The 27,224-nt window shown below is 34.5% G+C and overlaps 4 protein-coding genes across 4 annotated transcripts; 1 reads left to right on the top strand and 3 right to left on the bottom strand.

Moving 5' to 3' along the window:
• The first annotated feature begins 4,670 nt into the window (after positions 1 to 4,670).
• LOC130726382 (putative transcription factor bHLH041) lies at positions 4,671 to 9,145 on the top strand. Its single transcript, XM_057577642.1, has 8 exons — positions 4,671 to 5,202; positions 5,318 to 5,443; positions 5,554 to 5,659; positions 5,753 to 5,767; positions 5,865 to 5,927; positions 6,231 to 6,905; positions 7,646 to 8,032; positions 8,862 to 9,145. The coding sequence occupies exons 1-8, from the start codon at positions 5,087 to 5,089 to the stop codon at positions 8,943 to 8,945; spliced, it is 1,572 nt and encodes a 523-aa protein (XP_057433625.1). The 5' UTR covers positions 4,671 to 5,086; the 3' UTR covers positions 8,946 to 9,145.
• A 1,020-nt stretch (positions 9,146 to 10,165) lies between these two features.
• On the bottom strand, positions 10,166 to 12,623 carry LOC130723476 (uncharacterized RNA-binding protein C1827.05c-like). Its single transcript, XM_057574546.1, has 9 exons — positions 12,484 to 12,623; positions 12,090 to 12,191; positions 11,885 to 11,999; positions 11,737 to 11,792; positions 11,207 to 11,254; positions 11,004 to 11,101; positions 10,687 to 10,756; positions 10,499 to 10,609; positions 10,166 to 10,404 (listed from the first exon to the last, which is right to left on the bottom strand). The coding sequence occupies exons 2-9, from the start codon at positions 12,174 to 12,176 to the stop codon at positions 10,357 to 10,359; spliced, it is 633 nt and encodes a 210-aa protein (XP_057430529.1). The 5' UTR covers positions 12,177 to 12,191; positions 12,484 to 12,623; the 3' UTR covers positions 10,166 to 10,356.
• A 2,030-nt stretch (positions 12,624 to 14,653) lies between these two features.
• On the bottom strand, positions 14,654 to 20,514 carry LOC130726486 (DNA repair protein recA homolog 3, mitochondrial-like). Its single transcript, XM_057577762.1, has 8 exons — positions 20,293 to 20,514; positions 20,117 to 20,180; positions 19,130 to 19,347; positions 18,590 to 18,677; positions 17,776 to 17,948; positions 17,173 to 17,319; positions 15,814 to 15,948; positions 14,654 to 15,564 (listed from the first exon to the last, which is right to left on the bottom strand). Exons 1-8 carry the CDS (start codon positions 20,362 to 20,364, stop codon positions 15,181 to 15,183), a joined length of 1,281 nt encoding a protein of 426 aa, XP_057433745.1. The 5' UTR covers positions 20,365 to 20,514; the 3' UTR covers positions 14,654 to 15,180.
• A 2,400-nt stretch (positions 20,515 to 22,914) lies between these two features.
• LOC130724333 (nucleosome assembly protein 1;3-like) lies at positions 22,915 to 26,646 on the bottom strand. Its single transcript, XM_057575537.1, has 12 exons — positions 26,454 to 26,646; positions 26,323 to 26,366; positions 25,944 to 26,039; positions 25,137 to 25,229; positions 24,818 to 24,881; positions 24,682 to 24,743; positions 24,379 to 24,563; positions 24,080 to 24,257; positions 23,951 to 23,994; positions 23,656 to 23,839; positions 23,521 to 23,535; positions 22,915 to 23,311 (listed from the first exon to the last, which is right to left on the bottom strand). Exons 1-12 carry the CDS (start codon positions 26,500 to 26,502, stop codon positions 23,249 to 23,251), a joined length of 1,077 nt encoding a protein of 358 aa, XP_057431520.1. The 5' UTR covers positions 26,503 to 26,646; the 3' UTR covers positions 22,915 to 23,248.
• Positions 26,647 to 27,224: the final 578 nt, after the last annotated feature.

Below are 27,224 nucleotides of genomic sequence, written 5' to 3'. Positions count from 1 at the left end.
TTCTTCCTTGTTTCTGATATGAGGGTTTTATGATATGGAGGCTGAACTGTGCAAGAAGAAGATGAAGGTTGAGGGAGATTGATGATGGGGGAAGAGGGTTTGCCTTTCAGGTTTTCAGGGGTTGGGTTTGGGGTTGGGGAGCGTGAGGGAGGGTTGGGGTTGGGATTTGGGTTGATGTTCCTGGATTTTCAGTTTCTTGCTGGGTTATTTTCATGTGAGTTCAAAAGATGAAGATGAATATGAATGGTTGTGAATGAGTTATTCTGGCTTATTGTTATAATTTTTGGGTGAATATGATAATGTTAATTTTTTGGTTTAATTTTTGTATTCTGGGTTTTTCTTGATGACAATTAAGAGGATGAAGATGAAAGATTAGGATTTAAAAATAGAATAAAGGTTATTAGAAAAATTTAACTAATATGAGTTGGAATTAAAAAATAAAGTTTTATAATTTTTCAATTTAAAAAAATTAAAAATGCCGCGTGGAATTGGTGACTAGGACAAAATTGAGAGGTGGCAACATTTGGCTTTAATTGAATTAAAAAAAAAAATTTAGGGACCCAATTTGATGCGAAAATTTTTCAGACCCTGGAACTGATTCCCTTTACAATTTCAGGGGCCTTCTAATGTATTAAGCCTTTTCATTATGAATATTCATCTCATACTATTAAAAGAAGAAAAAAAGACAATTGCACGTGCAATGCAACAATAGCTACTGTTTTTAAATTAAATTGTCTCCTAGTTGTAGAGATCATCACAAGCCATATTATAATATAATGATGATTCGTATAAATTTACTTGTACTTTATTATGAAGATCTTCTAAATTGGAGGCTGTGCTATTATTTATCACCAAACACGAAAACTTTTTTTGGCCTTAACACAAAAGGATGAAATAATAGTCATGCTGAAAAATTGAAAAGTCAGGTCAACTCTTTGGGCAATACAAGACAAAGGTCTCTGAATGAAGACTGGCCATGAGATGTGAGATGGCACTAACACTAGGAACCGGGGAATTGTCTTAGAATTGTTGGACATTGATGGGAACCTTCTAATTACTTGTATGAGGTGATGAAGATGGTGGCAATGGAATTGAGTAGTGAACACAAAAGCAAATTGCATAAGAACATTCATAGTTTGCGGCTGTACAACCCGAGCAAATTTCAGCCCAAGCAAATTTGGGCCGCAAGTTAGTTATGGCTATTGGCAGACTTCTATCTTTTGAAGGGTAAAGTGGGATTATGACAACATCACACATCATTAGCCATCCGATCCTGATCAGCTACCAAACTATGACTGCAGTGCGTCGAATCTGTATTCAATGGAGAAAGCAGGAGGGTTCGAACCTTTAACCAAAACTTATAGCCAATAGTTTTTTTTTTCTTTTTCGATAAGCCAATGAATATTATAAAGAAAGTACTAGAGGTACTTCAATCCAAGAGAAATAAAGAATGTATAAAGGTATATGCCAAGAACTCACATACCCAAAAAAAACGCACAGAAAAAAAAATAGGGCAGAGACATATACAAGTAGGGCCTCAAGCAATAGCAAAATAAAAGATAGCTAGTAGCACATGTAGACCAGTTCCAAAAACATTACAGCACCATCCAAAAGATAAACTTTAGCACCTCAGCAAAAGCCAATCCAAACTTTATCACACCTATTAGTGTATGTCAATTAATGAAAAAATTGTATACATTTCATTTGTTCATATACTTTAAAGAAAACAAAAACAAAATCATTTTAAAGTTGTGTAAAAAATATAATTTATGTTTAAATTTTTTATATAAAGTAGAAAACACTTTTTATTCATTTAAAAAATAAATAATAAAAATTATTATTCTGAAAGGTAGATAGAATTTTTACTTCTTTATTTTTTAGTAAAGATACTTAATACTTAAAGTAACTTAGTAAAATAAGAAAGGACAATTATATGGTGAACAATGATAGAAATTGATCCAGGTACTAACATCTACGATGTGATATTTAGAATATGCTTAATTTTACGTATGCTACATTGTCCCTTATCTATCTTATTACTGACCGGAAATATAAGTATTAATGAGTTTTTCGTTTACATAACAAAACTCACAAAAAGTTTATCAAAAGGGGAAAATATTCATTAAAAGTTCGAAGTTAAAGTACTCAACACGACATATTCATCCACTCTTACACTTCTTCTCTTGGCTTACCTATCTTCTTGACTTGGGCGTTGGTGGAGTGCCACCGCATGCCCCCATCGGGAGCTGCTCACAACGAAGTCCCTTGCCCCACCTCCTGCCACTATCACTCACCGGATGTTCGTTGTTTCCCTCTTCAATCAATATTGTCCTAGTGTTTTGCCCGGATATATCTGATCACACATGCCTTCATGACCATAAAAAAGGAAAGTCTTGTGCATTTTTAGTCCCTTTACTTTTACTTATGAGTCATTTTAGCTCTCTTACTTTTAATTGCTTAATGTTAATCCCTATATTTTTTCAATGTTGCAATCAAATCCCTCCATTCTTTTCCAATTATTTAACACATCAAGTGTCATGCATGTGAATTAACTCTGATGATATAATCAAAATTGACTTTAAAATGGCATCGCGTTTTGAATGGAGAGATTTGATTGTAACATTAGAAAAAATAAAGGGACCAAAATTAAGCAATAAAAAATAAGGGGACTAAAATCACCCAAGAGTAAAAATAATTGACTAAAGATGCATAAATAAAAAAGAATTTACATGCATGTCTTTCTTAATCAAATGTGACTGCTGTATTCTAAGATGGTTGTATTATATATGTGAAGATTCAAAATAGCTCAAGACTAAGTAACTAGATGGCAGGTGTGTAAATTAATAATAACATTACCACCTGATTCATGTGAACGAATAAACTGAAATAAAAGCGCGAGTTTGGTTTTCTTTTCTGGTAATTAATGGAACGCCAGTATAAAGAGAGTTAATTATTACCAAAAGTCTTAGATAATGAGACTTGTGTATTGTTTCATTGAATAGAAGCTGCACTTGGTTAGTAGTCCAAATCATAAAACTACAAAAATCAACGTCAAAATTTTAAAAAAAAATCAAAATAAAGAAATACGTTGCACTACATGATCATTAATTGATCTTTATGTGTGGTACATGTCGTATTCAACAAACTAAGATCGCATAGTGGTTCAACGCTTTATTCCTTAAATAAGTGGTTGATGATTTGATTCTCTAACTCTTATAAATAAAAAAGAAACTCATTGATTAGTCTTCTACCACTTACTCCCTTCGTTTTTATATATTTGTCACTTTAAGGTTTTTCACATGTATTAAGAAGTAATATTAATCTTCTTGTTTTTTGCTAAAATTATTACTAACTTTATTAATATCTCATTTATCTCTCTTATTAATTTTGACTCTTCAAATTTTCTTTCACCATTAAAAATGATATATGTTAAAGGTATAATTGGTAAGTCATAATTAATAATCCCTTAAAACTACGAAAGTTACAGATAAAAAAGAACAAAAACACTCTCAAAATCAAAATAGTGATAGAATTAAGGAACGAATGGAGTAGTTAACAACAAAAGTTGATGTGCGGGGAGAGCTTTCGAGTTTAATCCTCATACAATACTCCTGGAAGGAGAGATGAAGACTCTTAATTGTGACCAAATTCTGAATCTAGAATAGTTAGCAATTCAAAAGGATTGAGTAGTTTACCAAAAAAAAAGAAAAAAAAACATGATCATTGTTGATGGATTGGATATAGAGCATTTTCTTATGAGGTTCCTAATAATAATTAATGAAGACAAGGAGGTATGGTTGATTTTGTTTAGTAGTTTATGCAGTGTTTCTGTATTATAGGGGTGTTCACGGTTTGGATTGGTTCGGTGTTTAGGGAAATACTCATCCGATCCAATCACTTCGGTTTTGTCACTACATCATCCAATCGGCTTTTTTAAATAAGCATGTGTTATATAATAATTCGATAAACATATACAGACATAAATATGTAAGTACGTATGATATGATATATGTACAAATAAAATTATATGTATTTGTAAATATTCGGTTTGGATTGGATTGGTTCGGTTTTAAAAATCAAATCTGAAATCTGATCCAATCCAATACGGTTTTCTCAATTTTGGATCCGTTCGATTTTCGGTTTGATTGGATTTCGGTTTTTCGGATTGTATTGGATTGGTTCGGTTATGAACACCCCTATTCTATTATAGAATACAATAGGGTCAAATTTATCCAATTCTATTTGTATGGATTGGTGCTTGCGAAAGAAAGCAAATTATAAAATTGCAGGGGGGAGAAGTGGAAATTTAAAAAGTAATAAACAGGTGTCAAATGGAAAGAAAGAACACCGTGCCTTCCACCCTTGACTAATTTTCAAACCTTTCAAGCATTGACTTTGACTTACTACTTTTCCAAACCTTCTCCTTTCTGCTTTTGGCTGCTTATTCCTTCGCTACTTTTCTTCCACTTTCCATAATTTCTACTCATAAAACCATTCCTCTCTTTCTACATCTCTCTCTCTCTCTCTTTCTCCACATGTTCATGTACACATTCAGTACTTGTTACTACTACTTTTCAAGCTTATAACTTGCCAGGAGCAACAAGACAATTTTTTCTGTTCCCTCATTTCCCTTATGAAGGTGGGGCTACTTTTTTTTTTTTAATTTGAGTCATCTTTTAGTTATTTTTCTCCTATTTCCTTGAGTTTTCACACCTTGTTATAATTTTCTTCATAGTGGGGATCACCCACTTCAGTACTTTTCAAAACTCTTCCCTTTAACATCTTGAACTTTCAATAGCTAACTATTTTATTAGCTAAATCAATTGTCTACCTTGCCAGTAGCCAGAAACTAGAAGCTGAATCTTCCATCATATACAGTCTTTCTTGCTTTATATTGTCAATGAAACCAAGCCATTCCCTCTCAGATAGTAGTAGATTGTGTTTCATAGGAATAAATTCCAATGGCATATAGACTTAGCAGAGGAAAAAGTATTACTAGAGACATGATACTATCATACATACACACTTTGATCTCATAATGATGCAAAAGCAAAAACATTAGCATCAAGTTCCAATTAAGCACCCCATGGAAGGTGTCTTCTCCCTCCCTGCAGCCGCCAGAATTGATTTCATCCACTCTCTGGTGCAGTCTTTTGGCGGCTCATACATTTGCCTATGGTCACATGATGCCATGTCACCAAAGTATATATATTTATGCATACACCTACATTATTAATAGTATTTTCTAATGTAACATGCTTTCTTATAAGGTATTGTGCTTGCAATAACTTGAGCTGGTTTTGTTTTTGTGGCATAGTCGTTTGTCCTTCTTGGATGGTTTCTACAATGTAAGCAACATTAGCCAACCAAGCTCTTCCCTTGGTACTCTGGCACCACAGCTTTTCAACCAGTTCCAGAGTTTAACATTTGATGTCAATGATGAGTAAGGCCAGCTCTCATATTTCACTTAGTTTAATGTAAATTGAGTGTGATACAATAAATTCTTCTTCTTATTCTGTAAATTAAATACATTTGTTTGTTTGTTTTATTCAGCCGTGTCCCTGGACTAGCTTTTAGGAATCAGTGGCCCTACCTAGAGCTGCAACAATTAGAACTTCTGAGACTGGCATCCACAGAGTTACAAGCACAATTCTATCAAGTAATTACTGTTCTAATGCAAAAGAACTTATTACTTGAAATGCCATATTTTTATGTTGCTAAGGTAACTAATTTGTTTTATATTTTTACACAGGAAGCAAGGATCAAGGTTTGTTTGCTTTTGAAGAAACTTAAAATCCTTTATATATGTTTCCTCATGAAACAGGAATCTTACTAAGTCATTGCTTTCACCTTATTCTTCTCAGACTGCTGTTTTCATGGGGTGCAACAAAGGGGAAATTGAGCTTGGTTTCTTAAACATGTCTCAAGTAAGAAACTATATCTATACTATATAATGTTTTTTTCTGTGATCATAGTAATCCTCCACAAAATACAATCCTGATCAAACCGGGAACTACCACATTCTGGTAGTCTAGTTTCCCCAGTGAGATTATTTTTTTCATTCATAAACTCGAACTCGAGATCTTGTTTAAGAGTAATATAATTAAGCATGTACCACTTAAAGTAACCACGGATACTGTCTATTTATACTATCATATTAAGAAAATATAATGTCATTTTCTGAACCAAAATTGCTGAATTTTGATTTCCCACAAAAAAATTCTTTGCAGGCAGACCTTCAAACAGCACTTAGGAGTTTGTTTCCAGAAGACTTTTCTAGACAAACCCAGCAAATTGATCATAATAATCCACCAACATCATCTTCATCTTCTTTAAGATCACCATCCACAGGCAGCCCTGAATACTCATCTCTGTTATTCAACAATATTCCAGGCACTTCTTCTCAACCCCATTTTCCTGAGACCCTTAGAGGAGCTCTGCCTCCAATAAACCCATCCACAAGCCCCCACCACCACCACCACCAACAACAAGCCATTCAACTCCAAGCACTGGCTCAAACCACTCCAATTCAATTCCCTACTACTCCAAATATTGAACATGATGCAATAATGAGAGCAATCCTCAATGTTATATCTCCTGTACCCTCTCAGCAGCAGAACTTGCCTTACATGGTGCATCCAGAAGCTACTGCTTTCATGAGGTATAGTAATAGACCTGATCATATCACATCCTCCCAAATGGGGTCCAATCTCAGAAGGCAAAGCTTGATGAAGAGATCATTTGCATTCTTTAGAAGCTTGAACTTTGTGAGAATGAGAGAAAGGAATCAAGCAACGCGTCCCTCTAGCACCCAGCTGCATCATATGATCTCAGAGAGAAGAAGGCGTGAGAAGCTGAATGAGAATTTTCAAGCACTCAGAGCACTGCTTCCTCCAGGAACTAAGGTACAAAACTCATCAATTCCTTGTAGTTTTACAAACAATGCATTATTATGCATGTAACTCCAACAACAGACATGAATAATAATAATTATTATTATTATATAATTATATTTCTAAGGTACCCCTCACGAGACCTTATACTTAAATTAGACATTTTATTTGACTACTCACAAAAATTTTAAATTAGACATTTTAGTTATAGCATACATGAACTAGTTGTTTTTTCATTCGAGTCATAACATGTTATGAACCAATGTTTATAAAAACCGGGCTGGGCCGTTTGGATCGACAGGGAATCGGACCAGTAGTCGTTCCATAATGTTGTTGTTTATAACTAATAGAACAAGAATAGGATTGAACCGGTGATAAAAATCGGATTGAACCGGTCATATTAAAAAGAAAAACATTTCTTTTAATTTGAAAAATATTTTTAACCATTTATTATCTATTCTTCACCATATAAAAGTATATCAGGTGAAGAACTTATAACAATTTGAATTTAACTAATCAATATTACTGAATATTTTATGTAAATATATTACATATCATAATATTGAAAATTTTATTTAATTACAATAGGTTCAATCACAATTTAATTATCAAACTTTGAACCAATGTCTCGACTGATTCGGTGTCCAACCGGCTTTCTAAATATTGTTATGAACCAATATAGTAAATATTGCTTTTTTAACTTGTTTTAGTTATTTCAAATAATTGCCTGAATAAGATCATGGTTTTGTCAGAAAGACAAAGCTTCCATTCTGATAACAGCAAAGGAGACATTGAGCTCTTTGTTAGCTGAAATTGACAAGCAAGCCAAAAGAAATCAGGAGCTGACGTCACTATTTCCAGCCAAAGAATCTACAACTGAAGGAACCAAAGCCACCCTATCATCATCATCAAATGAAAGATTCAGTGTCCAAGTTTCAAATGTACTAGAATCAAGCTCATCTGAAGAGAGAACGGTGGACTTGCAAGTGAATTTGAGAGGACAAATTTCTCAAGCTGATGTGTTGATTCGATTATTGGAATTCTTAAAACAGGTTCACCATGTGAGCTTGATTTCCATGAGCACAAATGCAGAAGGGAATGCCATTCATCAACTAACCTTCAGGCTAAGGATTATTCAGGTATGGAGCATCTTTTTAATTAATTATAGTAAAATAGATTGATTTTAAACATGTCCATGTATATATGTTTACAAACTATAAAATGTTAGAGAAAATGATAACTATCTAGTTAGAATATGTGTAAGGGCATGAGGACAGATATTAAAAAATAAAAATTAATGTATTATTTGTACATGATAATATATATTATTAATCTTTTGGAAGGGGGTGGCTGCATGATATGACAATATAATTCATATTCAAACGGTACTACATAGAATTAGATTTGGAGAAAATAAACGGCTACTTTAATGCGATCCTGGAATACCCCTTTGACTAGCATATGGTAAGGAAAACTAATATTTTATATAGAGTACAATGTTCTATAGTTAAATAAAAGGAAGGAGCTTAGCAGGTGCGTGCAGTTTGTGAGATTTGAGAGGGTGGTTTGGTGTGCTGATCGAGATTTGTCACCTTCCTTGAATGATACAGAAACTACATATTCAATTTTCAAAAAGTGGATTCTATTTCGGCAGCCATCAAACTTAAGTCAGCACGAAATATTCTTATAATTTACTGTACATAGTTACAATTTTGCCTTAGTTAAAGAAGAAACGTAAACGTGTGGTTGAGCTTGTTCAACTAATCAATTCATCTACATTTCAAAAATATTATTATATCATATATGTAGAATGCATTACTTGCGCCTCTTCTTTCTTGATCATTAACGTCACATTTTATTTAAAAAATCAAATTAATTAATACTACCAAAAACAAAAGTCAAGATAGTCATCATTAGTGAGGGTGGAAAGTTTATATGAAGAATAATCTGGTCTCTATGTTCATGCAGGGAAGTGAATGGGACGAGCTTGCCTTCCAGGAAGCAGTGAGAAGAGTGGTTGCTGACTTGGCACAGTGCCAAGTGGACCAATAGTTATGAGGGACCTACATCGATCACCACTTATCTTTAATTTATACTGTAGCAGTTTTTATGATATGTTGGTTTCATAATTAATTGGTCTTATTAAGTTAGTCCATTACTACTACCAAATTTTTGTGTTCGTTTCACGTGAAACGAATATTGATGTATATTAATTTTAAGCAAATGAAAATGCACACATGGAATTGCATGTCGATCTCCATTTATCAATAATTTTTATGTAAGGCCACCCTACAGATAACATTTGATATAATTAAAATGAATAAGTGCAAAATAAAGGAAATTAAAAGGAACAAAGCGTATGAAGACAAAAACACTAAACTAAATCTTATCGACTAACCAAAAGTTTGGTTTTGTGTTTGTTACATTAAGAATTGTGTATATTTTTTGTTGCTTATTTTTTACGTGATTATAGAAGTACCCAATTTTAATGCGGTTTTCCAAACATAAAAGCTAACTCTAGCTTTCTTGATAATGAAACTATTTAGGGGCTAATCAACAAACTACTTCCTGATTTTTACACTCAGCTCAAATTTCGCCCCTAGTCAAAAAAATTGTTTCAATATACTCTTGCGTTTAGGGGAATTGTGGTTATGATCCACGCCAGACAGAGGAGCTCGGACGATCATGTGACAGAGGAACGCCTAGTTTAAGGAAGTTGATGGAAGAAGGGGATGAAAATAATGGATTTTCTGAGTTTTTATTTTTTAATTGATGATAAAGTTAATGGAAGATGGGGATGAAGATGATGATTTTTTTGGGTTTCTTTTCTTTCTAATTTTGATTATTTTTAATTATTAATTAAGTAGAAATTTAAATTAAAATGACATGACATCAATGTTCGCATGTCAAAGCCATAATTTTCCTAAAAACAAGGATATATTAATGCAAATTCTTCAATTAGTGTTGAAATTTAAACCAAGTGTAAACTTTTAAGGAGTAATTTGATAATTAACCAACTAGTTTTGTGTTGCCTCTATTGACTTCAAGTTTACACAAGAGCCAAGGCTGCAATGAAAAGTTTGATGGATATAGTCTTGAAATATGGTCAAAATGACAAGTCACTATATAATAACCTACAATTGATTTTCTACACATTACCTATACATTAGAAATCCAATGTTACTCAAAAATTCTTTGTGGAAAATCGGTTCGGAGCTTTATAGAGACGGCGGTTTTGACTGTCCACCTCAGACCAATTGATCCAAATCAAGTTCAGGAAAAAATGAAGACTAATTAAAATATCTGGTTTCTTAGTTTTCTTCAATAAGATCTATTAGGAATCTGTGGTAGAGAAAATACTGAGGCCATAACATGATTTGCTAGTTAGGTAGACACTTGGCACAAGAATAAAACATCACTAAACCTTGCAAGTCATTGCTAATACTTCTAAAACAGTAGTCTCTCAGTCTTCAAACTTCAATTTCTTTGGAGCAGGCTGGATGTTACCCACCTGCAACAACAATCACACAACATGAGAATGAAATTCAAGATTTGGACTTTAGAACACCAAAGCAACCACATATTGGCAAAGTTAAAAAGCTCACAATCTCAGGGCATTCATAATCAATGCCAGCAGCCACTATACTTTTACGTCGTTTTTTATCACGGCTCAAAATCTTTTCGACCAACTTCCTGTGCTCTTCCAATGTTTTTTCCTGAAAATGAACATAACAAGTTTTCTTTTATACTGAGAATCAGACTGATATACTATCTTCTTTAATGAACTAGTTACCTTGTCATGTCGCTCCCGCTGCATTTGGACCGAGTCCAATGGCTTGTAACGGTAATTGAATCCTCTCCATCTACGGAGAAAAAATCCCACATCATGTAATTCTCTTGGAAGATATTCAGGACACAAAACTAACTCTTTTACTGGACTCAAGACATTTAGTATGCAATTAGTCCAGTCAAATGTGACTGACTAGATATGCTAGTATTTTATAGGCTATAATAGAAAGGTTGGAAATATGATTGGGAATTATGCTCTTCTTTTAGGCATGTAGGGTATTTGGTTAAAAACCAATGCAAGATTAAGATTTAATAACTTACAACATTGAATGAACATGCTCTGGAGGTATCACATGAACCTGGAGAAGGTGTTCAAATAGTAGATAATTGTGCATAGTATCAGCTACAATTTTTGCTACCTACAAAACGAAAAAAAGTCATCAGCACAGGGAAATAGAAGTTTATATTACAGATAAAAGCCACAAGTCACAATACAGCAACCGGTCAGAGGAAACAACAACTACCTCAGGAGATTCGAATTCTATGAACCCAAAATGTCTTGATTTTCCAGTCTGTTAAACATCAAGAAATAGGTATGATCAATATCAATCAGCTAAAACTAATATCAATTATCAGCGAAAAGGATAATTAAACGGTAAATAGATGTTGTTGAATGCATGTATTTTTCTGAACCAAGTAACATAATGGCTCAAAGGCCAAACATCCATCCAAAAGAACCAGTCACAACAAAAAAGGATCAAAACATTGATCCACACCGGCATTGTCTTCCAGGCAATGAATGCTAAAGGGCTAAAGGCAAGAGGAACTGATACCTATTAACATATAATGTCTGAACATTTTTCATTTTGAAACTGAAATTTTTTCAAATTTGGAGAACAGACACACAAAATAATGAAACATTCCAGACGAATAGCCAGTGAAATTATAATTACGATTTTCGGGATAAAAGTGAACCAAGCCAAAAATAATAATTAAGTTGGCACAAGAGTAAGCAAAAAAACAGATATACAGGAAACAAGTTTAGGAACCAAACCGTTTTGTTTCTGGCAATTCTCAATCTCTTGATGGTTCCAAATTGTCCAAAATAACCTACAATTACCAAATTATAAACACATATTCCAGCTAAACAATATTAAAAAATTGAGGAACAAACAACAAAACATAGGTGAAGTGAACTCAACCTTCAATCTCCTTCTCATAGAACCCATGCGGAATCCGACCAACATACAAGACCCTGCCCTTATTCTCCAACGGTTTCTGTTCAGGAAGTTTACGAGCAGGACCACCTTCCAAAGGCTTCAACAATGGAAAATCAAAAATTAAATGTCAAATCAAAACACCATTGACAAAACAAAAAAAATCAAGTGATAATAAACATTGACATACCAAAAAATCAGGACCCTCAGATGGTTTATTAATAGCAGTGACCCTTTTCAAACTCTTGTTCATCGCTTTGTTCGCCTTCTTGGCCATCACACTATCCAAATCCTAACAAAACAACAAAATAATCTGAACATGAACATGAATGACAAATTCTAGTCTATCTAGCAACAGATAGGAAATTGCTACAACATGGAAACAGAAAACCTCAGTACTCTACACTATCTTCCTAGTATATGAAACCATATATTCACTTCAACAATGCATAGATGAACAGAAGTTTTGTGTGAGCTGAACACTGAGTGTGCTCAAATAAACACAGTAACAGAAACAGGTTGCAGTATGAACCAAGAAATACAAGTACACAGAAACGAATGGTATTCAAATGGAGACTGCGAACCTGTGGGCGAGAACGAAAACCGGACGAAGAGGGCGGAGCAAACTCTGCGACGGAGGCAGAGATGGTGCCGAAAAGGGTTACGCCGCAGCTTGCACGAGAAGGGAGACCCTGGTGTTTTTTTGGGCTTTTTTGAAGTCTTCAGCTGGGCTTTATTTTCATAGTTTAGGCCCACACAGACTCCCTAGAAAAAAATATTTAGTTTTTTTTTAAATAATAAATATTTTTAGTTACTCACATATGAAATTTAATGTAAATAATGATTATATTATATGCTTGTTAATTACATAATACATGTTATTCATAAAAAAATGCACAAAATTGGTGCGCAATAGCATCATTTTTTTTATTTCACAATGTATCTCACCGTTGGTAATCATGAGACTAATCTCTCTCGATGCCCTGATATCACATTAAATGAGTAGGTTTCTCTCAACAAATGTTTTTCCATAAGCATCGTCTCATCTTAGCATCATTTTGATCACCAAACAAATCACACAAAATTGGTGTGCAAGTCTCTTAGCATCATTTTAAGTTTTAACAGCTAGACAAAGGACAGTGAGATGAATTTGGGATTTGGCTATATAGCAGGATTTATATTAAGCCAGCTCAGAACATTACACATAGGTTTATTAATTTAATTATTGAAGGGTTTGTCTTCTTCTGGTAATCAAGACAAGTGAGTCCTTTTTGGGATGGAGACAAATACTTGTTGATGAAGACTTCAGGACAGATGAACTTTGAGGTCTCCTGACATAAAACACATGATCTTTTGTCAAAGTCTACTTGGTGTTATAAGTTATTCATTGCTGGGGCTTATTGATAACTTCAGTACAGACTACAGAGCATTCAATGAATCAAAGTAGAAGTTTCAAGATTGACTTATCTCTGAACAACTACGTGATAGCTACAATGATTTCCCAAAATCCCTCGTAACACCATACGTCATGAAACCTTGACATTCTATGCAAACCAAATCAATAGAAGATAGGAAAGAATAATCTCTGGAGTAGAAGTATACTATATGATTCATACACGTCTAAGGATACGTTTAAATAAATAATTTAATTAAATATTCATCTGAACAAAAACTTATTTATAATCTTATGTTAGGTGTAAGTGTGTGACCATTTATTCTTGATAATATAAAAAGCTTATCAAGTTCAAACGAGCTAATTCTAAGTGGATTATAAGATATGGAATAGCTTTTTATAAACTTAACTAAATATTTGCTTAACTGATTATGCTATAAGATATGAAGGTTGTCTAAATGACTCATGATAAAGTTTGGGTTAAATAATCCATCATCCAATCACATTGAAGATAAGTGAGTTGAAATTTCTATATTTTATTTATTAATTTATTTCCAACTCATTTATCTCAAATGTGATTTGATGATGTGTTATTTAACCCAAATTTTATCGTGGGTCATTTAGACAACCCCAGGATATGGGATAACTTTTTCATGTCCTAGTTGTTGTCATCTCTCATAATTGACCAATAAGTGGTTGTTTAATGTAATAAAGGTCATGTCATGTTATGAAAAATAATGAGTTTTAAAATTAACATTTTAGTTATTAAGATGACATAGGACATAGAACAGCATAACCCCTAAATTTGAAAGGGCATGAAAGTTCTACCCTAAAACAAGTTTAAATCAACTCTTTCAAACACACCATAAATGTCTAATACTAGTCAAATTAAGGAATATTTTTTATATTGTGATATTATAAAATGTTTATAGAAATAATTAGCACAAAGTTACACATTTTTTGATTTCATTATCTTGTTTTTAAGAACTTATCCAGTGAGGATAATGCTTATGTAAATTTACGAACGAAATAAAGTTTGAATAGTGTAGTGAAAAGAAATACTCTTCAAATATGAAGAATAGGGGTGGAAATAGGTTGGATGGATTATAATCAACCAGGAAAGGAAAAACAACAAGCAGATGCTACCATGCTTTCACATTTTTTTTCCTCCATGTGTCAATATTAACATGTGCAAATTTTTCTAGGTAAAGAATTACTCAAATTACTGTTGAAAACACCAAAATTTAAAATTTATGTGGTGATGATTTAAAAACTGTAACACAAGAATGTATTTGGAGATGATACGTGTAAAAAATCTAAGAAAAGCTATCTCCACCAAACAATTGGTGGAGATAACTTCTCATCTATCGCTCTGCTATTTTTTACTGGAGAAAACTGAATTTTTTATCTGCAAATTAAACATGTATCACAAATAACCTATTCAATTTTCGTTCATAGTTCATACCACATTACCACTAGCTAGTAATGAGATACATAGCCATCAATCCTAAACTATCACAAACACTTGACTACCCTTGGCCCTTGATTCCTAACCAGGTAGAAAATCATTTCCTCTCAGCCACAAAACTTGGACTTGCCACATGACTCATGACCTGCACATAAAATGGCCAAAATTTCCAATTTACAAGGAAATGTGAATGTATCGTTCCAAAATAGAAGCATGAGGAATAGTTGCTTGTTAGAGCCTTCTTCATTTGAGTGGGGGCCTTTTGTGGTCACTTCCTCAATCTATGGCACACACAAATCACAATAGTTACTTCAAGTGAGGATTAGTCTCACACGAAAAGAGGGTGAAGAAACCTCATTTGGCCAGGAAAATGACATTTTTAATCCAGGGAAAATAATGCATGATGCCTCACGTCCAAATTCATGCTTCGACAACAGCAGCTGCTTCTTCATCAGTAGAATCAGGAAATACCGTTTCTTCCGAAACATCTCCAATCGTCACTTGCGCCTCTGGAGCCGTATCTGTCTCGCCATTAAGAAGTTTCTCCCTTAGCTTTGTTGCTAATTCTTCTGTACTGCCACTGTCAGCCAGGAACCTCTTTAGAGCATCCTTACCGTGGTAATTCCGGCCATTATATTCATAAAATGAACCACTCTTTCTAATGAGTTTGTATTTTATGCTCAACTCTATAATCTCTGCGTCTCTACATATACCCTTGCCAAACTCAAGCTCAAACTGTGCAGTTTTAAATGGAGGGGCATGCTTGTTCTTCACAACCTTGACAAGAACATGGCTTCCTAAAGTCTGTAAAGTAAAATGCCATAAAGGTAGAGTATACCATAAATTAGACTTAAATGCATTCAAAGCAATATTAAAACAATATGGCACAGACATAGATCACATTCAAAAGATCAAGCACGAGTGAAACAGGCTTTATACAAGATTAGCTACTGTAGTGTACCAATTTAAGGGTCAGCACTGTGAGCAATTAATAACTCTATTTGAGACAATAATAATTGCAAGAGAAAAGAAGAATTAATAGATGATTAGTACCTCTTCACCCTTCTTGACAAGCCCTATTCTTTTGATATTTAGCCGCACAGAAGAATAAAATTTCAATGCATTACCACCACAAGTAACTTCAGTAGGCCCACCAAATCCCCCAAAAGTAGAAATCTTTGACCTCACCTGGAGAAGCATACACAAAAGTTCCCATAATTAAAAGATAAATCTTTCCCTCAGGTAATTTGAACAAAATTACCTATACCAAAAAAAGAAGATTCATATACTCTTACACGATATATAAACAGTAAAAGACAGTAACATGCATCTCATTTAACAAGAACATTCCTAGGACCAAACAGCTATCTCAACCAAGCAAAATCATGAAGCCTGAAATGTAAGCTCAGCCTCCACAACTTCACAAAATTGGTAAACTAGCAAACGGAAATTAGCACACCGAAACATCAGTACCGATATATCAGCATCACATTAAATCAGTTTAGATAATCATTTATGTCAAAATACAACAACACATTCCATCTTTCTTAGTTTTTGGTCAATGGAATCCATGTTGCTTTCTATTAAGAGTACTATTATAACCTTAGTACTTTGATCTCTAATATTTACAATTTACACATCAAAGCATGCACTAAATTTTGCACTCATGCAGCTTTACCTGGATAAAAAAGAAAATGGATGAAACTGTAGCTAGGAAATAACATTAACTAGAACACGAACCAAAAAAAGGCCAGGCGGAACAAAAGTTAAATATCAACACAACAACATAGTGAAAATTATAAAACATACAAATTACAACAATGGAACTGTGAGGCTTGAATTGGATAGAGAGAAAGTTAAAAGGCCGGATAGTAGCTCATGGGCCTATGGTTTGGAAGAGGTATTATAGAAGAGCAATGAAACAAGGTCAGAAAGGGCAGGGTGAGGATGCGGGAAGTTAGTGATGAGAAAAATGAGAGTTGAGACCATGCCATAGTGATATTTTGTATGGGTTAGTGTATTCAGCTTTTGAGATGGGCAAGAATCTTCCCCGAGGAGCAGTGTCTGGTTATCCATGGTTTTCTTGGTATTTCTACTGAAAACATTTATCTTCATATTTATGCTCTAAATTCCTAACAAACAACAATACCTTGTAGTAATGAACCTAAAAGCACATTGGCTATCGCACACTAGACAAGCCCAAGCTCAACCATTAAATGCAAATGGAACCACACTGACTCAAGACCACAAAACTTAGTCATAGACCAATGTGATATCAGTATACATCAGACTAATCCAACAAGAACATAATTTTGCTATGCAACCTACATTGCTCAAGAAAAAATAAAATTATTTTCACAATTAAGCCAAAAGAAAATCAATGACAGTGAAATAATCAACGGTAGCCGATACCTGGTTTATAAAAATCAATATACATTGTGAAAGTGACAAGGAGTGGCACAATTTCCGCAGTGCCTGGCTCATCAACCTAGCTTGCATTGCCATATGAGCATCACCCATCTCACCATCAAGCTCACCTTTAGGAACAAGAGCAGCCACCTATAAATGGAAACATGGCAAAAAGTCAAGGACGTTTACTAAAGATACTAGTAATGTAATCTAAAACCTATTAAAAATAAAAATACAAAATACATAAAAAGGATTGAGAACTTTGAAAATTAGGCCTAGTGTCTATGCTCAAAGACACATGTTTATGCAAAAGTTGAAGACGTTTACTTAACTTAGAGAAAAAAGATGCAAATACCATAATCTAAAACCTATTAAAATTACAAAGAAAAAATACGAAAAAAGGATTAAGAACTTCGATAGGTCTAGTGTCTATGCTAAAAGACACATCAATTCCACAACAGGACCCACATCACAGATTTCAGGATCCCAAGAACTTACCAAACATACTACTAGCTGTACAAAAGTTGAAGTAGAATTAATTCATCACACACCCACACACTCAAGAAAGTACTAATAAAAAAAAAAGATGAAGACTTCCATACTTACACTGTCAACAACAACTACATCAACTGAACCACTCCGGATTAAGGTATCCACAAGGCTAAGTGCTTGTTCACCACAATCTGGTTGTGAGAGAAGCAAGTTCTTAGTATTTACCCCAATAGACTCTGCAAGTGTCTTATCAAGTGCATGCTCAGCATCAACAAAGGCACAATAGCCTACATGATACAAACAAATTAATTAATAGAGATACTGTTAATAAGTTAACCAGTTAACCACGGAACCAACTACCAAAAGTATACAGCCCTAGTAGTAATCTTCATTTAACTCATGGTAGCATTAAGTGCAAAAAGATTAGCATAGCCCCCAAAGATAATTAGTGTAAAATTTAAATTAAACAAACAGTACAACCTCTTCATTCTATATCAAAAAGGAGGGGGAGGGGTGGAGAGGGTAGAACATAACCCTGTTCATGCAACTAAAAAATCTGGAAGCACCTACAAATTGTGGTGAAGTTTTGAAGCACAAATTAATAAAATGACAAGCCTTGGACTTGGATGAATGGGAACACCAAATTTTCATTTTTTAAACAGTATTAGTCAAAAGCGTAAGAGAAGCTAATTTAGACATACATTAAAATGTCATAAAAATCAAAATAAAAAAACATCCATTCAAAGTATGACATTATGATTATGATTAGTCACATGTAAGAGAAAGGGAAAAATATCAGAACATGACGATTATGGTCATACATATAACAAACAACAGTTGAAATGCTTAATCTAATACAAGCAGAACACATAAGCAATGGACTTATAGAGATCACAGTTATCACTTCAAAATAGCACATAAAGATAACCTCCTAGCTTTTGTGCCTCTGAAATCACGTGCAAAGCAAGAGTTGTTTTCCCAGAAGCCTCGGGACCAAATATTTCCACAACACGCCCCTAAAGACATCACAGTTATATACAATAATCAAAACATAATTGTTGCACAATGAAACATAAGATTGATTCTCTCATTGCTCTTTCTCAACATATATATCTCCAATGACATATATGGAAACCAAAATGCAAGTGTCATCTCATAACCAGGAACATATTTCACACAGTCACTATCAAAACAACAATCAGTAAAGAAGATTAACAAGTGATGGGCATACAAAACAGTAATAGATGATGATTTTTCGATAGATCAGAATAAATTATAAAAAGTGTAAATGAAAGGAAACATGCAAAAGAAATGTGGAGAGGAACTTAACAAATTGAGCCAGAGCAAAAAATACATATATCCTCTGTCATCAGCATGAGTAACTTATCCAATAACAACTCATTCAATGTATTTAAATAAAATCTCAATATTGAATCAGGCGCATCAAAAGAAAAAGATCTAAGGATACCTTTGGAAGACCACCGATTCCAAGAGCTATATCAAGAGCAAAAGAACCAGTTGACACCACAGGTACATTTTTGGGTGAGACAGAACGACCAAGCCACATGATAGATCCCTTTCCAAATGCAGAAGTGATCTGATCTAGGGCTTGTTGTAGGGCCAAATCTTTTTTAGACATGTTCTCTTCACTAGACTCATCTCCATCTGACTTAGAGCGCCTTTTACCTTCATGTATATAAAAAACATCATTAACACAAAATCAGCACAAACTCTTGTGGCTTGGGAGGGGGTTTTGGAGGGGAAGGGATGCAGTGGCAAAATTTTCATTTAGACAAATAATATTTTCTAATTTGATACCTTCTTAGAATGAAAGATATAGACCAGGCTTGTTAATAGCGCGCTATAGCTGCGCAATAGCCTATAGCGTAGCGCCCTGGGGGTTCACCGCTACTCCACTATTTACCGCTATTTGCGCTATTTGCCGCTATAGCGCTCGAAATAGCGTTTTTTGGGCTTGCTGCTACACTACGCTATCCGCCATTAACAACCCTGATATAGACTAACATGAACTTAATATTTTTATCCTTTGTATATTATCATACACAGTATATAATTCTCTTAATTTATCCTTTGTCCCCGAATGATAGCTCAAGTGGTAAGAGCTGTGGGGACATGGGTTGAGGAGCGAATTGTACAAGGTGTAATTTGTCTTTCCGATGCACCCAAAAAAAAGTTTAATAACATAGAACTCCCCTACCTTCCCCTCCAAAAACCCCTACCCCAAAAGAGGGAAAAACATCAAACCCAGTATTGTGCTTACCGGGACTAAAATGCATGAAACTCACAACAAAAATTTCATTTTTTTGTCCTGCTTGGTTCATACAACACTAAAACAGCATCTAAATTCTAGAATCAACTCAACAAAATGAAAATCAATCACAAATTGGAACACATTCTCTATGAAAGGTGCGAGAAGGGAAAAAGTATCAAAAACCTTTATGCGTTGAAAAGCTCAAAACTTGAGACGTGCCCACTACTCCTTGTTCATAGCAAGAACGCTGCGAGCAAAAGGGTAAGCGAATCGATCATCGTACATGCACCGAAACCAAGCCAATGTCTAAGCACGTAAAACGAGAAAAGAAAAAAAAAAGGATGTGTGTAATGCATTACAGTGGGAAGGTTATGGTGAAGGAAAGAGCGCTTGAGAAGGAACGTGTTGGCGTTGCGAAGCAGCCTCGCCATGGAAGCACCAAATGTGGAAGATGAAGTGTGGAGTGAGAACTGCAGGAAACTGAATTTGTTTTTTTTTTTTTTCTAATTTTATATTGCATTGCAATTGCATGGAGCCAAGGACCCTTTTGCCTCATTTTTAGGGTTTGGTTTCCCTCCATTTTCAATTTCAGAGAGGAAAAGAAACAAACCTGTTTCTCACCCAACAATTAATTTTATCTAGTTAAATTAAATTATTCAACTAAGTTTTTTTTCCTCGATGGACACTCATTCGAATACGGTTGCATGTTTTTTCTGAAATTCAAATTCAAACATGTGTTATCATTCTTACGGGGATCTAGTTCGTTTACCACTAGATCAACAACTTGTTGGTATTCAATTAAGTTTATCATTCTCATTTCCAAATTGCTATTTTAAGCAGGGATAACAACGGGTAGGATCGGACACGGGTTTTACAATTACCAAACCCAAACTTAAATCCCAGAACCCAAACCCAAACACAAACCTTATGGGCGATAAAATGAAATCCATGCCCAAATCCATTGGGTTTCGGATTTACCCGAAACTCAAACCCAAACTCATTAGTTACGTAGCAACTCAATCCAGAACTTAATTACTTTCATATAAAAAAAAAGTGAAATTCATAGAAAGAAAGAAAAAAACAAATACTATTCATCATCCTCATCCATCACTAAAGTGAGACAACAATAGTTTAGAATTTACTTTCTCAAACATACAAAAGTACAATTAATCATCAAACACTAAGAACAAAGTTTATAAATATATATATATATGAGGGTTTTTTTGTAATTTTATGTTTCGGGTATCTTTGGGTTCGGGTTTGGGCGGGTATGAGCACGGATTTAACTAATACCAAACCCAAACTCATAAATGGCTACAGTAACGGGCAAAACCCAAACCCAAACCCAAATCCAGTCAACTCGAATTTTGCCCGTCAAATCGGATCGGGTTTGGGCGGGTACCCATGGGTTTGGGCAAAATTACCATCCCTAATTTTAAGGGACTTTTTAAGGATCATTATTGAGTCGAATTTTAAGTTGGCAATTGGTTTCCTCAACAAGGGTTGCCAAGCTTCTCACCCATGCGCCCATTTGGTTAGGGAAATCAAGAAGTTGTTTGGTCAATGCTTTCGATATCATTGCAAGCGTAAGGCGAGTTCAGTTACATACTCATTTGCAAAGAATGACTTGTCTTTGCTCATGTCGTTGCATATATATGATGTTTTTCCCTCTTTTATAGTTATGTCATTTTTTGTTTGATTCTCATAACACCCTTTATGTAAGGGTCAAGTTTTTTTTTTCTTTGAGCTTCGACCCGGACATTAATTAAAAAAAAAGGAACATCGAGTGTAATAATAAATTGTCTCGTGCATTTCGAGCTACAATTTTTTCCCATATTCCAATAATATGTTCTCTTCTCATTTAGTACCTTTTTTGTGTTTCTCTCTTCCATATCTACGAGTGTTACCCTAATTCCTATTAACATCCTAAAAAATAGCTAATCCCAATTAACGTCCCAAAAAGAAGCTCTTGAGCAAAATTATTCCTTATGCGTCTCAAATGATAACTCCAATACCCCATCCTTATCTTTCATAAAAGTTACATCCACATTTAACTTATAAGGACTCTTGAGCAGGAGACTCCCAATGTCTATGCATAGATGAAGTCATGAAGAATTGGGATGCAGCGACCTTGAAACAGAGCCGAGGGACGATGAAGTTTTCATTTATGTGACTTAAAAGAGCGTACTATGTCACTAGGTGAAGTTCAATTGACATCTCAAATTTATCTCCACCTTGTGAGAGTATTGGAAAAAAAAAAAAAGAGAAGACTAAAAGATCAGATGTGTGATTTAGATTTAATAGGAAAAGCAAAGAAAAGTAAAAAAAAAATATGAAAAAGAACGCTATGAATAATTATATCAAAACAATTAAAATAAGCTTACATTCTCAAAAAAAAAGTTACATGGTTTTTTTTTTTAATACTTATTTTACAAAATCAAACTAATCTGATCAACTTTACAAACTCAACTTTAAAATCACATTTGCAAAAGCCATAAATTTTGCCAAAAAAATAGGAAAATAAATTGTGAGCAGCTATAAACATTTGTGTTGTCTTTCTGAATCTGTTCATAATCATTAATCAATTTTGAGAAAAATGAAATATTTAACTTTTTTGTTGAATAAAGCTAATTTCAAAACATGATAATGAGATTTTTAGTAACATTTTTATTTTTATTTTTACTTTAAAAACAAGGTCATAATTTCTCTTTATCACCTAAAACCCTTAAAAAAAAAGTTCAATTATAATTCAATTGCCAAAGGGAAAACAGTATTTCTTAAATCAATACTCTCTCAATTCTCAAATTCTACAAAGAACAAACTTATCACTCCTTCTCGTTCACATTGCAACCAGACCCCTTAAGACATATCATATAACATGATATCCCTCTATGAAAAGGCCCTTTATGCTTTCACAACTTCCTTCAATTCAAGTATTTGAATTTAATAACTTGTCAATGAAAAAATGGAGGATAGTAAAATGCAAAATCAAGTACCTTCGCTGCAATACTGATCCCATTTAACGGGCAAAATTGATTTTGATGAAGCACAAACTATGTATTTTGAAGTAACTGGATCGGACATATAAATTCCAGCAGTAATAAAAAAACAGCACCCCTAAAACTATATAACCATATTCTCCAAATGGATAGAAAAGGGACTGAATAATTTAGACTATAGGATCTACTGATCTAGGGAGGAAAATTAATCAAGGACCATGAAAAACAGCATCAAATTGAAACCCAACTTTTTCATCATGCATCTTGGCACCCCAAAGCAACTGTCAACTCCATAGCGAACTGAAGTGACAAACATCTACTGCTGCTTGCACTCTGGAGGCCGCTCACCACCATCGCCAAGCTGTGCTTTTCCACCCTTCTGAACATGTAAAGCCAAAATCAAAATCAGGAATGGAATGTTAAGAGAGCCATGGAAAATAAAGACAATGTTAACTGATACAGCATCATGCAAACAAATTTAAGAAGAAAACAAGACATGTATAGTACAGCATAATATCTAGGGTGAGACCCGATGTGTCCATATGACTTAATTATTAATTAAAATAAGAAAAATCAAAATAAACGTACCTTGTTTGGGGATGGCTGCAGCAACATTCAAAAGGAAATTGGCACCAGAGGAAACATGAAAAACAAAGTCAGGTTCAAACCTCAAATGAAAAATAAACAAGGTTTCAGCACACTTCAAACCAATTAATATTATACCTTCTTTTTAGTCTTAAGCTCTTCCTCATCTTCATCATCGTCATCATCATCTTCATCATCATCCTCTTCGTCATCTTCATCGTCATCTTCTTCATCCTCGAGATCTTCAAACTCATCTCCCTGAAGGGCCTCCCCAGTAAACCATGATACAGCATGGGGGACAATCTTGTCTCTTATTGTGGACCTAAAGAAGCATCACAGGTCAGAAGAACAGATTAAAGATTACAAATGCCACATAGCAACATGAGTCAACATTTATGATTAAACAGCATATGAGCAGGCAAATTCAGCTCACCCAATGTCATAATCTTGTTCCATCTGATTCTGAAGCTCCTCAGCCTGTCAGAAAATGAAATTGTTCAAGCAGTAGTTAGATGTTGCATACTAATTTTAACCATAAGTTTATCAATACAGACTGCCATACCATATCTGCATCAATGTCATCATCATCATCAGGGACTTCAGGTGGACTGAAAAAATTGAAGAAACTTTCACATTTTTCAGTTTTGGTAATTGGTTTAGCATTCTTAGCACCCTTCTTAGGCTTTTTCTTCAGAACCTTCTCGGTCAAATTTTTTCCAGGGTACCATTCAATTTCCGTCCTACATAAAAGAATGCAAGCAAGCCTTATTCAAGATCAATCCAGCCACTTGACAAGATTGTAAACTATGGAACACATAAAGCATAATAGCATCCTGTGTAAAGAATTAAAGATTGACTTACCCAATTGCTTTCTCCAATATAGGTTCATCCTCATCAATCATATGATATGTTTTAGTCAAGACAGAGTTTGAAAAGTACGGATTGGAATCAAAGAAAAACTCAAGTTTGAATCCTTTAGGGTCATCTATCCTGCTCCACTTGATATCTTTAAGAAACTTGAGAGCACCTTCATCATGCTCAGAAATCTACTTCACAAAAGCAGCAGTAAGATGATGATTAAAAAGTAATTTTGTGGCAAAACTCACAAGCATTTGGGGGAGAGAAGTTAACAGTTGAGTTGAACACTATTGAGTATTGACTAACCTCTTCAGTTAAAACATCATTATTATTCATTGCATTGAGCCAAAAAGAAGGCACTCCTTTCTCTACAAAAGTCACAAACAAATTACCAGGTCAGAGAATTGAAACAATAAAAGAATAAGGTGTCCATTTCTAGTACCTTTAGCTGCCGGTTCATCTGCTCCCCCCTCCACTTCAGTAACACCATTCACTATTTCAAAGCGCTGCATCCATTTATAATAAGTTCAGTGTCAAAGATATTACGTCAAATGTCAAATATTCCAATACATTATCAGACTCAACAATTTAAATTTTGATCAACAGAAATTATAAGCATGCTTAAATTTGAAATCTGGACCAGTAATGCAGCCTTAAACAGCACCATGTCTGATATTGAAGAGAAGCCTATTATGCAACATGCACAAAGATAGCTTAAACATCATATGCAAGTCACTGCGATAACAGAATCCTCAGGATACCTTTGTGTACAACGGTTGATACAAGCTTTGGTATTTGGCTTCAAGAGCTGCTCTCTCCTCTAAAAACTTCGCCTCAAATTCATCATGTTGCCCCTGTACATTTAGAAAACAAGCTCACAAGGTGACATAATGGAATAACACACCAACTCATCTTTACAGGATCAATAACAGGAAAGCTCAAGTACAAACTACAAAAGCAATTGACATATTCATTTAACATTGTAAATGGGTGGAAAAGGTATAAGTATAACCACAAAAAACAAACTCAAATTTGAAATTCAGAACACAGCTATTTTAGCCTGATGAGAGATATAGCCAGGGAAAAAAAAAATTAAATAATAAAAGAAATGGCATGATGAAATATAATTATACTACAACAATATCATACCAAAGTACAACATAGATTTCTGAATACACTAAAGTTCATCAGAAATTATATATACTAGAAACCCATTCTCCATATCAAATGTCAACTTTAGACTCACCAACTTGTAAATTAAAGTGATATATTTCATTCAAATAATGATGATGATACTCTCCCTCCATTTAACAGAGTCACTTAAATAAAATGCACATATGAGTGTTATCAAATAGCAGCTATAGCGGCGCGTAGCGGATTTTTGGCTAATCGCGACTCCGCTATTGCCCACAATAGCGCGCTATTCGCCGCTAAATATCGGCCGAAATAGCGGATTTGACAAAATACCGCGATGGTCCGCGATCGCGGTTTGACAACACTGGATTGGATAAATTATACAATAAACATAAAAGACAAAATATAAACAGCCCAGTAAGAATAGGGTATACCTGAATCTCCCTGAGAACTTCAACTCTCTTCCTGACATTAGGTTCAAGACTCTCCAGAACATCAGAGTAAATCCCAGCCAGACTCTGTATCTTGCTCTGCAAACAAATTCAACAAACAAACAAAAATTGCTTAATAACTCAACCAATCACCAGACACAAACCCAATTACCCAAAACATAAAACTTGATTTCCAGCAATGAACACAACCCCATCATTCAAAGAAAACTCAAAGTTGGACAAAACCATAGTAGATAACGATAAAGTTCAAAACTTTACCCAAAAAAAAAATCAAAATTAAAAAACAGGGTCTGTTAAGGGGATAGCAAAATTCGTTTTTGATGCAACAAAGGGGGTTTGCGAATTCATGCAAAGTGCAAACCTTGAGTGCATTGACTAGGTCAGCTTGATTCTCTTCGTTGAGAGCTGCAAAAAAAAAATCAAAAAAATTGTGTGAAAATCATGAGAGTGAGAGAGAGAGAGTGTGTGATTGATGAAGGGCATGATGCAAACCTGAAGTGAGATCTGCCATGTTGAAGTTGTTGGTGTTGTTGTTGCTCATTCAGAGAGAGGGGCAAGAAGAGGAAAAGTACACCCAGAGGGATAGAGAGATTGGGGATATGGACAGTGAAAGTGGGGAAGAGGGTTTTGTTTTGATGATGATGTTGTAGTACGGCTGAAGTGGCTCTCTCTCCCTCCTTTTAAACAAAAGCCCTCCCCCCTCTCTTTCCTTGTTTAATTTGGTTATTATGTGATTCTATGGTACTAGGGTATCTTTTTTTGCCATGTAATAATTCTAAAATTTGATGAGATCTTGTTAATGGGTTTGCATATCAGGGCTGTTAATGGTGGGTAGCGTAATTTAGCGTCAAGTTCAAAAAATGCTATTTCGAGCATTATTGTCGCGAATAGCGGTGCACTATAGCGTTATTGCGCTGCTATGACGCGCTATTAACAAGCTTGGTGCATGTAATTAAATTAATTTTTTTAGAAATAAACAATCATAAAATGTGATCAAGTATATTACTATTATATCTGATTCATGTCGGTTGCAGGGATTATTATACTTGAATTGAACTTTCAACCTATGGTTCAAATATCTACCTTTTACCATTGTGACATGTTGGGTTAATGCTTCTTGGTAGTTGTGTGGCCCTCCGCCTACAAAGTCTTGCTTGGTTGACCATCTCTAAATGACATTAGAGAAGTAATCTCTACTCGACATTTGTTAACGAAATTTGTGAACAATAGTGGGGTGGTCATAACTAATAGATGAAATTAAGA

This window comes from Lotus japonicus, chromosome 6 (genome assembly GCF_012489685.1).
Source record: "Lotus japonicus ecotype B-129 chromosome 6, LjGifu_v1.2".
NCBI lineage: Eukaryota > Viridiplantae > Streptophyta > Magnoliopsida > Fabales > Fabaceae > Lotus > Lotus japonicus.
Note: the sequence above shows the minus strand (reverse complement) of the source record. Positions and strands in the feature narration are given on the sequence as shown.